This window comes from Phaethon aethereus (genome assembly GCF_964289735.1).
Source record: "Phaethon aethereus genome assembly, chromosome: 2".
Taxonomy (NCBI): Eukaryota; Metazoa; Chordata; class Aves; order Phaethontiformes; family Phaethontidae; genus Phaethon; species Phaethon aethereus.
In genome coordinates this window covers 137,611,900-137,624,073 of record NC_138582.1, presented here as the reverse complement: position 1 = coordinate 137,624,073, position 12,174 = coordinate 137,611,900, and the positions used below count along the sequence as shown (strand labels likewise).

The following is a 12,174-nucleotide window of genomic DNA, read 5'->3' as shown; positions in this document are numbered from 1 at the left end:
TAACACTTAATCTCAACTTTGTAGGATACTTAATACACTTTACATTTTATCCCCAGAAGGTCCCCGTTATTTAAAGATTCTGCTAACTACTCAAACGTGCACACTATTAGAGTTCAAAGAAACACGCTGGCCATGCTCACTGGTTGTTCTTACACATTGACTTGGGCTTTCATCTCGCAATGATGTTTTTGAATAAAGACATTTTCAGGCTTTATTGACAGCTGCTTTCTCACTGGAGGGAAAAGTTTATCTTTCGAAAGCCTGAAACTGTGTTGAGAGCTGTGTTACCAGCGAGGGAGTTTCCAGCAGCCTTCGTGCAGCACAGGCAGCACCACTGCTGGCCTGGCCTCACAGCTGTCAAAGCCTCCAGCTACCCTCTGGATAAGCACCTCGACTCAGCCCGCTGCCCAGCTGCCAAAATCCTCCTTTGAGCCCTCGGAAAAGTCTCCTACTTGATCCCCTCTCTTTCACAGCTGTTGAAACCCTCCATCTAATTCCCAGATAAGTACCCTGACCCAACCTCTGCAGCAGCTGCTGGAAGCTTCTTGCTAAACACTGAATAAGCTCTGGTCCAGAGCTCTCAGCTTTCCCAAAGCTCCTCATTTCCAGGTGTCATCCACGTAGCAATTAGTGAGTGCTCAGTGGATTACTGGACTGTAAGAAATACATATGTAAATTCTTACTTGTTCACCTGGTTACCACTAATGCACCTCTGTTTCTTAACAGCACCGCAGTCGCAGACTATTTTATATATTGGTGATCAGTCACCTGCCATTACTGTTCGTGTTGCTCGAGAAGCTGCTTACTGTCTCTGCTGCTGCAGGCAGAAAGCTGAGAATACTCATGCTTTTAATCCACTGCTGTGTTTTTACACAGCAAACCAGAAATCTCTATTCCTTATGATATCTGGCAGCTTTCCAGCAACAGCCAGTTCATATATGAAAGTTTTAAATAAATTATTGTTCTAGTATACGCCCTGAGGTTGGAGGAGAAAGAACATCCAGGACTAACAAACCTGATTGTTCTGGCAACATCACTTCAGTCCGAGCTGGCATTTCTGACTTTTTTCCTTTTCAAGACAGTGCTGTGTGAGCACTTTGTGCAACAATGTTCGTTTTTCTAGTCCTATTTGCTGTATATGCATCAATTGTCTGCCATATCAGAGCTCCTAGGTATTAACCCTGCCCTGAACTCCCTTCACCTTGCGGAGATAAAGCCAATAGCTTGTCTGACAGTATGAGTTCATTAGCCTGTGTGTTACTCCTCCAGTTTATTACCTTCTGGGGAAGGGTGTGACACGGCCCTTGGAATGAAAGCACTTTCCAACTTGGCATTCTTAGGTTCAGAAATATACCTCTTCACTGCAGTCTGAAATTTCAACTGTACTGCTTACACCGCAGTGATTTTAAATTATAATCACCCAGTGTTGAACTAAGTGATTACTGTGCTTGTACCACCATGCTAGCTAAAATTCCCATAAATTATTATGTGTGTTTTCCTTAGGCAAGTACTGGAAGTCAGTGGAGCCATACTCTGTGCCAGTGGATTGTGCTCTGGCTGAGTCTCAGAAACAAGAGAGGGAGGAGACAGAAACGGTATCTGCTATGGCCTCTCTTTCAGTGGATGTCGAGCAGTGTATCCCTCAGGAAGGCAGCAGGTAAGCATATGCAATTATTGCAGACAGCAAAGCTTTCACTCCAGTCAAGTGAGATAAAAACTGCCAGACTAAGGGTTGTTTCAAAATTATCTGCTAATTGAAGTACCTGGAATTTTTCATCCCTGGATTTGAGTTCTTTCACTTGGCCACTGGAAGCAGAGGTATTCTGTGTTAACAGGTATTTTTTTGGCATGTGTAATTCTTTACTAAAGTTCATGATTAGTACAAGAACCTTGTTTTCTGCCCATCTAATGCTCACTACTACATAAAAAGTCCAATATCCATATGAGGAAAAATAGACATGATCGAGTGTAATCAACCATATTCCTCTCATTGGAAGTTATTCAAACCTGTTTTAATTTTCTAGGAAGGCATTTAACACACAGTCAGATAAATTTAATAAGGATGGACTTAAATCATTATTAAATGCTATTAGACAAGCATTAAAAGTTACTTCCCTGGAAGCAATGGAACAGTGCCAGTATAAAACTTAAAGCAGTCCTGACCAGGATCAGGGCCAACATTTTCTGTGTATCGAGCTGAAGGTACACCAGCAAAGAATGAGAATGCTGGTTTTTCCAGCTTGCCAGCTGCTTTTTTAGATTAATGAAGATTGCTTTCAATTTCACAAATTGAGAAAATGATACAGTAACTGCTGTCGGCTGTTTTGCCAATTAGAGATTAAAAAAATTGATAGCTACTGAATACTGTGTCATCCACAAAACAGTATTTCTTCAACGGGTCGTTAGGAGTCAGAACAGCCACTGCAGAAGTTCTTGGAGTTTCCCATTTACTTGTTTTAAGGACAAACTTTCCTGGCCTTCTCCAACAGAGGAAGACCCAAAATGCAGTGGAACCGTTCGGTTTCTGTCACACAGAGAAAACAGGGGAGGGAGGAGGAAAGGAGAAAAAAGCCTTATAAGGCGGCTCAGCAGCTCCCCGCGGGCTGCGAGCAGAGCTGTGGAACAGCGGCAGGGAACGGAGGGAGCTGTGGGTAGGCAGAGCGGAGGTGGGAGTGGAGCCAGAAGGGTCCATGGCTCCCACGTCGTGACAGCAACATTTTGACTCGGTTCTTGCCTCCCGCTTTGGCTCTTTTACGCAGAACTGAACTGATAGGCGTTGGGAGGGAAGAGCGCAGTGCTAAAAGCTATGGGTGCGTTTGGGAGCGAGCTCCGCTCCCAACAGTGGGAGCGCTCATCTGTCAACGAGTTAACAGACATGGCTCAAAGGGACACACAGGGAGCGGAGCTAGCTAGTAAAGTTCACAGTATTTACTTAATTACCTTTCTGACTGTAATTATATTTTAAAATAGTATGGCTATTGATGTGCTAGTGTCATTGCAAAGAAACCCATAAAACCTTAGGGAAGAATCCGGGATGAACAGGAGACATATTTTAGATTTGTGAGAGTGCTAATCAGTGCTCAGCTAAGGAATAACGTAAGGTTTGTCGTATAAATCTGTGACAGTTACAAGACACTTCTGCTAGCCAGGGACAGAAAGGTACCGGCTTGTGTGTGCATAGCTCTGAAATATCAAGAATTTTAGTTGAAAAATTGGAACTAATGCAGTCAAAAAAAGCAATGCTTTAAATTGTCAGAAAAAGGCTGTGGTTAATTTTGTGTATTTTTACATTGCTCAGAAAAAACAAGAATTGTATTTGTTATGCCCCTCCGCTCACTTAAAACTACAGCCATCAAGAGCAACTGCTGATCCTACGTGATTTGAACAAAATAACCCTTTGACCAACACTGCGCTTAATTATTGTATTTATTACCTACATACTGATAACCTGTGATAGTTTCCACCCATTCTGAAAACAGAATTTCAGGGAAGAGCTGAGAGAAATGGAAAAAAAAAAGGATGTGCTGACATGTACACAAGTGGAATTCATGTGGCTGCCAGATTCATTACACTTCCATCAGTTCTGGACTCTTATAGGGACAAATCCGTCGTGATGAATTGTTCTGTGGAAAAATGGCTTCGTTTGAAATATCTTCTGTGGTGCTGCAGAGATTTTTCAGCAGCACAAAAAAAAAAAAAATCTATGCACGCATGCATTGCTAAGTCTGTTTCCACATTCATAACCCACAAAGAAGTCACCCGAAGCCAGATTGCCATCAGAGAGCGACAGGACAACATAAATGCTGTCCCACTGGGCCAAAATTGATAGTTAGGTTTTCTGAGGCTTTGGGATATCATTCTCTTTGTTTTCTTCCTGCTGAATGTAAGGAGGAATATGGAATCAAAAATAGTCACCCTGAAGGGTGACTATTTTGAGAGTCCTTTGAGCTGCAGGGAGACCTGAGAGGACCTGGCTGCATTTTGAGCATGAATGAAAGTCCAGCACAGGATCATAAATCCAGGGACTTATTCGACATTGCACACTCTGGTTTAATGCCGGTACAATTTCATTCATTTCATGAAAATGTGCCGTTCGTTTCATAGGCACATACCAACACAGTAATGTATTGATGAGTCCAACTTTGCTTTTCCACGTTTGTTATGTTTGTTGTAATTAAGGACTAAGTATGCAATGCTCCTTCTCCAGCCCCCTTCTATGGCAAAAGACAAGGCTGCTGGGACGTGAAGAGTCTTCTGGGCTCTCAAGCCCTCTTGATAAGGCCACTGTAGATTCACCTCTGCTCCCTGCATTGTAGATGGGGACCACCTCTGAAGACCTGTTGCAAGCATTTACATTGAGTGTTTGTTTGGGAAAGTTGGTTGTGACAGGTAGGGCAGGATCAGTGCAGAAAGCACCGTGGCTGACCGGGCAGCCTGAAGGGTTCCTTCATAATGCCAGGAGCCAATTTACTTTCTCTTAATTCCCACCATGGTCAGCCAGGCTGATAATTCTGGCTTGCATCTCTAACCATGTTTCACTGAATTGATGGTAGGGATCCTGTTGACTTCAGCTTTGGATGGTCAGGCCTCCAGATGAAGAGAGCAGCAGCAAGAGCCTCTTTGCGGGAAACTCTTGCCAGTTATGTTGGAGGATATATTGGTGTTTGGAGTGAGATGACTCACTTTAAACTCAGATTTTGGGTAAAGTAGCTCTTTTCCTGGCCAACTCATATCTGACTCATTTACCACTGATGAATAAAGGATAAAATGCTCCTGGCTAAGGCCCATCTTAAGTAGTTCTCTTTCTTTCTTCTCTCTTTCCTTCTTTTCTTCAAGTGACAGTGCCGATTATTTTTTATTTGATTTCTTCTGGCAGGCTAAATGAAGAAAACTGTGAAAAGCTGCTACGCTTTTGGTGTTTTATTTTACCAAAGCACAACTCCGCATTTTAAGATCCAATTGAAACTTGATTATAGACTTCAGAAGAGAACAGATATAGAAAAAAGTTTGTGGATAGGAAAGAAAACATGCATGATGCTAACATGGATTTAAATACAGATGCAATTAAAGGAACAAGCATGCCCTATAAAACATTTCTAACTACCATAACTTTTGTGTGTTGATAACTACTTATTCCCTATGTGAGATACAGATTTAGCTGATTAGAATTTTGTTTTGGCCAGACATCCGTTTCAGAAATTATGCTATGAAAATATTCAGTACAGTGTTGTCCCTGATACATTGGAGCTTCTGTATGTTTCTTATTAAAATGGAAAAATAAAATGGTGTGCAGGGAGATCTCTTCCACTTACTATTTTTATAGCAAACAGTAAATCTTGAGAATGACATTTATCAGAATTTGACTTTATAGCCCTTATTCAACTGAGCATAGATTTTACTCAAATGGAAATGAAAACTAAGTGTAATTTTTAGATATTACTCTTAGTGTTACAGAGCTACCAGTTGCAGTTTCAGTCACAATACATTATATTATATACTAGAGCAACGGGTTGGATCATGGGGTACAGCTAGCCACCATCTAGAGTCACTTGCTGTGTTTGTGTATCAACTCATAAAGCTTCACTTAGCATTTCACTATTTAGGTATCCACCTCAGCTGTGCTGAGTAACTTGCACCTACCTGGCCATACCCCACAGGATATGAAATCACAGCCAGGCTCAGGAGTGGAGGAGCAGCTTCCCTAGGTCAGGCTGCAGCCTCGTCTTGCCCACCTTCCTCTCATCACCCAGTGATGGATGCATAAGGAAGATGACCAGGAGCAGAAGAGTTTGAGCGCCAGCCTTGCCCTGGTCAGTTGGTAGATCTCAACGGTTGTATCTGACCCATCCTGTGTAAAATCCTCCAGGATACCTACCCAGGCACACACTTTTCAAAGTTTTTTTTCAACCAGCTTACACCTTTGGCACTCAGGTAGTCAATCCCACAGCCTCATCAGGCATTGCACTTCTTTTTCTTTGCTCTAAACTTATTAACCAATAAATTCACTGAGGAACCCCTAGTTCTTGCACTGTGAGAAGTAAAAGCAGCTCTTTTCTTACTCATAGTCTCTGCCCCACTTCTGGTTTTAAAGGCTTCAGCTGTCTAAAGACTCTGTATTCCTCCAGGTATGAAAATAATTTCTTACCTCTGATGATTCTTGCCCCTCTTTGTGCCTTTTGTAGTTTCCTTTGAGATGGAGTAGTAACTGCATGTAGGACTCCAGGTATTGGGCACACTGGATTTACACGGTAGCTTAACGTTGGGAATTTCTTCTTGTTTCAGTTGCTCTCCACTCTTCTACCATTAACACCAAGCTCTCAGTCATAGCCATCCCTGTGTATAAACATTTAAAGCTTTCCTCCCCCCTGTTTTGTGTATTGTGTGTTAGTTTGTGTTTGCTTACCTTTTCTTCCACTCAGAAAGGCTTTAGAACTGCCTAGTATTGGCATCATCGACAGACATTATCACCTAAATCTACTGGTAGTCTGACAAGTCCTTTTGAGATGCTGTGGAGAATCCCTCCATGGTGAAAATTCACCAGTATTATTATCTGTTTCCTACTTTTGATGGATTGTTAATCTATGAGAGGACCTTCTCTCATAACCTATGTTCCTCAGAGCATTTGGATAAAATTGTTGGAAGACTTTCTTTGCTCAGCAATATCACTTGATCCCTCTTCTTTCATTTCCTTCAGAAACTTCTAATAAATTTGTAAGGCTTGCTTTCTCTGTAACTGTTAAGACATAACTCTTACCCAGATTACTATTACCCAAATGCCTACTCATTCCGTCACTGATTATAGCTGTTTTCAGTTTCCCCATACAGGCTTACTCTATCGCCTGTAGTTTCCAAAAGGGGAATGGCATTTCCTACCTTCTCCACCTCTTGCATGGATGCTGAGTTAAGCAGTAGAATACGCTCAATAATTACTACTTTAGCAACAACATAATAGCATTCCCCTAGAACTCAGTGGACAAATATCATCTGGTCTTAGCAATTTGGCAATGTTTAATATATCAGTTTGTTCTAGTGCTGATTCAGATTAAGATAGCTCATCTGCAAATAATAAAATCTCCCTGACACTTCTCTAGTGAACACAGATATAAATAGTTCATTTTGCTTTTGTGGTCTACCTTCCCTGATGCTCCTTTTATGCTTTGATCATTTCTTCTGATGTATTTTGAAAGATCTTTTTATTATTAGTTTTTATGCCCTTAGCATGTTGCTCTTCAGACTCTCCTTTGGCCTGCCTCATTGAGGGTTTGCGTTTAACTTGTCAGAGTTTATAGTTTATTTAATTTGCCTTCTTTGGATATTAATTCATCTTTTGAGAGTATATGTGTAGTAACCTTATTCTGCTCTTAAGCTATGATGGTTTTTGGTTTTATTTCCTTTTTCTGTGGTCCATACAAAGTCCATCTTTACTAGATTATATACTTACAGGATCCCTTATATGATGTCTTTAGACACTCTCTGAATCATCTCCGTAGTATAGAAATGTACCTCTTTTTCCCCAGTTCCCTGCTACCAGAGGATCACTTTCCAATTACAGTGATCTTCTCTGAGACAGCTGAGTTAAATTAGGAACAGATTATGGCATAAAACAGCCATAACACACCAGCAAATCTATCTTTTGTTTAGCAGTTTCTGTGACTTTGAAACATACCTTGAATTTTTATTTTTATGTGTGTGATGATGTAGCTATGAGGAATCTCTGTAATTCTAATTCAAAAAATAAGGTAAGAAAAACATTTACTTTTCTGGATGATGTACAGGTTTTATCTATATTCCTAAATATTAACTTTTTTCAAGTGTAGATATGAACAATTTTAAATCATATTCTTATAAATAATCCGGTTGCCATTTATCCTCAACTGCCACAGACCAATACTTAAGATGTCACACATTTTGGCAGATTTTATCCATATGGTAGGATTTTTGCCTCATCTATTTCTGTTGTTTGAAGGTTTAAATGGAATCGTTTTGTTTAGCGTTAACTGCAAAGAGACTACTTCATTCTGCCATAGTGTGCATTGCTCATATAGAGTGCTATAGGTGAGCACTCTTTCCAGCCCCCCAAGAGGGCTCTGCTCCTAGGAACTTGCAATTTAAATGAGCCACAGTGAAGCCTTAATGAAAAGTCACAGTTGTGGTTCTACAATCATCACAGTCCCAGTCGGCGTCTTTCTGAATCTGCTGACCACATGGAATCAGTCCGGATCAGACCCGAGCTCACCGCTGCATCTCTGAGGGACCAGTCAGACCATACAACACAGGGCGGGAGGTTTTGCCTGTTTTATGTTTTTATGCCAACTTCTTGTCAGCTACAGGAAGACTGGCCGAACTGATGTAACTAAGAGTGACATAACTGAAGTAACATAAATTTGGCCTGTCAGATTCTGCCGCCTCGATATTTTTTTTTTAGAACTTTTGATTTCTGCAGAATGGGTGTATACTGATTCACCGCCCAGTGTTATGGGACTACAGTGTTTTTCTCTCTGCACTAAAGGCCCTAAAATTTTACTGGCTCCCACACAAAACTCTGGCCCAAGCCATTATCCCATAAAAATGTATGTTTTTAATGATAAGCCATTGGATAGATCCAGTGACTTCTCTGACACTAATAAAATTAAGTTAAAGCATACACATAAATCTTCAAAAGGAGACTGGAGAAGGCTGTGAGAGTACCCCCACTGCGAGGCAACAGCTGGATTCACCCGGGCACCCTAACCTCCTCTCCTTTTCAAACAGGACCTTGCATCTGGCACTTGTATATAAACATTTCTGTTGGTGCTTAGGCTCTGGCTGATGCAGAATGTTGGCATATTGTTGGAATAAATTGGAATATATTAGAATATAACACTCAAGGTCAGTCCTGGCACTCAGAATCACCCTCATCATTGAAAAATTGCCCAGGACTAAAACCCTGAATACGATCATCTCACGATTGTACTATGGTCATGAGAATGTGAGTCCCAGAAGCCAAGTACATGTGAACAGACTGTTGCACGTACTGCTTCCCTAGATCCTTATAAATAACCCAAACCGCCACTTTCACTTCCAGGGGTTTTCCAGAGCTCCACTCTTTTCTGCTCTGACAATCTCTTGTTGAAATCGATTGACAACTATTTCTTCTCATTTGCTTACTCACAGCAGAACCTAAAAACTGAACTGTCATCTGCTTCCAAATTATCCTCTTTCCAGACATTCCCATGAGGTCCTGGATGTTTAGCAAGGGCTTATTGCACTTTTGCATTATGCCAGAGGACGTGCGGGTCTTCCGAAAGTGGCTGGAGAAAGTGGAAGCACGTGGTCGTCACAGCAGCAACACACCCCATCAGTATGAATTCCCCACACGCTGCGTTGTCCTTTACCCCACCTGAGGACCTCAGCAGCAGGCTGGGCTCCATCCCACCCTGGCTGCTACTCTGCGGTCGTTGCTGCAAGCCAGAACAATGGAAGAGGGGCAAGAGAGGGAACACAAGAGGGCTTCACCTCGCCTCTCAGGCGCGAGGGAGCTGCAGTGGTTACTGCGCACGTGAAACATTCTCCGCTGTGTGGTGAGGAACAAAAGATTTGAGATTTATAGATTAGTAATCTTTTAGGGTCAATAACCCTTTGGAAAGTGATTAGTCTGAAAACCATCTTCTTCTTCATATATTGTTCATCTGACATATTTTTCAACATACGAGCTGTGGTCATGCCAAATCATAAAGGAATAACCTGTATAAAATAATTTAAAGACACACTGCTGAATTTTTCGTCGGGAAAGACTTTAATAAATTCCAGATTCATTTAAAATTCTCTGGCTTCCTTGCTGAATAAACTACCAAAGCCCATGCAAGCCCCCATTAATTACTTTTTTTTTCCATGGGATCTCATGAGTTTGTACTTTCTGAGGGATATTTTACTGAAGCCAGTTATTATACTGGCTTACAAGACTTAACTGGTAAGCGTCTCATTTATTAATTTGCATTTACTTTTTGCTCTACCCTCATTACAAAATTGCTTGAAGTGATTATTTTTAAGGAGGTCTTAAGCTTATTTGTCATATAGTGTTCTGCCAGACTGAGGTAAAAGAAGGTTTAGGTCCAAATTCTTACGCCCTTCAGTAGTGAGGTCTCACCGTGATCTCAGAAGCTTCACAGTTTATAATTGCCAGCATAATTCTCAGGTGTGGTAGTTTGTCAGATCCAAAGAATTATGACACTTCATGCCAGCTCAGCATATGTCCCCACTGTTTTCTTACAGGATGTTTTAAAGAGCTGATCTTGCCGGGAAAAGATATACGTATAATCAGATTTGATATTATTAATAGATAGCTTCTCTAGGACAGTGATCTGCTGATTGAGTTCAGAATTTGGTCTCAGAAGTTGCAGACAGGCAGGCAGGTAATGCATTTACAAAAGCATAGAATCAAAAATCAGAGGACTGAAGAAGAACCTCAGAAGAAACACTGCTAACTACTTGGCTACTAGTGAACTATTTCACTTTAATGGTATGGGCCCACTTGAAAAAAATAAATGCATATATTTTTAGTTGCAAAAGTTTGTAAAGTAAAAGTATCACAGCTATTTTTTTCATGAAATTATTTAACTCTGTTGACACAAAGCATGTACATTTCTGGACAAAAAGTTATAAAATATTCTGACATATTTTAATATAAACAGGAACATTTTCAGTGATTGCTTGGATCTAAAATGTTTTTCCACTTGACATTTGTTTATACTTCCTAGGAAAGAAACTCTATTTATGGATAACTGAATAACACAAATAAACATCAGAGCGCGCTGAAAAATCAGCTTTGATTATGCATGAAAATCTACAATGTCATTGTGTACTCTTGTGCCGTATTCTGATTGCCTGTTTATTTTTACAGAGCTGCTGGCGAGCCCATGGAAGAAGAGCCAGCCTTGTGAAGTGCCAAGTCCTCTCTGATATTTCCTGTGGGTGACATCATTGTGTATCCCCCCAAAGCACCCTCAGACATGTCTTGTCTGCTGCTTGGGTGGCACAGATCAGATGGAACATAAACAGTGGGCACAAGACTGAATAGCAGCTTCACTTGTTCTTTGGAGGGACTTGAAAGGGCCCTAAAGATTCCTTAAATGTAACCGCTACAATTCTAGAGTTACAGTAAAATGGGCTTGGGAGAAAGAGCCTAGAGCATGCTTTTTATATGCTGTTTGACCCACTCACCAACATAAATTGTGAAATAGAGTATTACAAAATTCTACATGATAGATTATAGATATGAGAATTGCAACAGCCAGCAAAATGCTCTGTAAACTCCATGAATCAGTTTCTGACACTTTTTACTGGGTAATTTTTTTCATACTGTGTTAAACTGTTAATAGAATTTGTTTTCTTTGCTCTGTGTAATGAAAAAAAAAACCCACCTTTATTTTATGTGCTATTTTTTAACTCCCTGTAATGAGTTCTTAGCTGAATAAGTGAAAGGTGTGTAAATTACAATGAGGGAATTTAGCTAAAGGGAAAGCACTTCTTATTGTACTACAAATCCCCCGAAGCACTGTGCTTGGTGGTGCTTTATTTTCTTTTGCCTTTTCCTGGCCATCCCTCCCCATACCATGCAATCTTTTGTATCATACAAACACATTCACGATTCTCCAAAATGAGCAATCTTCTGCCTTTAAGAAAAAGTGCTGTACCCTCCGTAGTTGACAGTAGCTCTCACCAGATGTGCAGCAGAGATCAAGTAGACTCTGAAAAATGGATGGCTTTTCAAATGTGTTTTTAGTTTGTTCTGAAATGTTTCTGCGTCCTGACTCTAAGAGCAGTGATCTTCAGTAACTGCGTGCAGCTCATTTGAAGCTCAGGTGTTTCTGTGAGGTTGTGTTGGGTTTTTTTTTTTTACAGGTCATCATGTGAATACGAACTGATTCTTTTATGTAGTCCTGCACCAAGAGAACTGATGTTGCTTGAGGAGCTTCAAAGGGTTTAGGCTTTATTTTAGATCCCCAAAGTGCAGCAAGATCTCCCTGCAACGTGACTTTAGCTGTTTGTTTAATTCCATGTTTGATAACGTAACGTAGAGTTGTGCCTTTAGCTGATAATGAACGCTTAAACTGTTACACGTGTTGCCTTACTGTCAGAGAAAGAGATAGGGCATGTATGTAAGACTACTTCAAATGAACAAAACTCTGCTACAGC

General features: G+C 40.7%; 1 protein-coding gene across 1 annotated transcript in view; it reads left to right on the top strand.

Moving 5' to 3' along the window:
* HDAC9 (histone deacetylase 9) overlaps nt 1-10,919 on the top strand; it is a gene marked incomplete at its 3' end in the record, with an annotated part of 225,766 nt that extends 214,847 nt beyond the window's left edge. Inside the window, exons 23-24 of the mRNA XM_081996501.1 lie at nt 1,504-1,657; nt 10,880-10,919. Coding sequence (XP_081852627.1) covers nt 1,504-1,657; nt 10,880-10,919 — 194 coding nt within the window. The remainder of the gene's footprint in view (nt 1-1,503; nt 1,658-10,879) is intronic.
* Nucleotides 10,920-12,174: the final 1,255 nt, after the last annotated feature.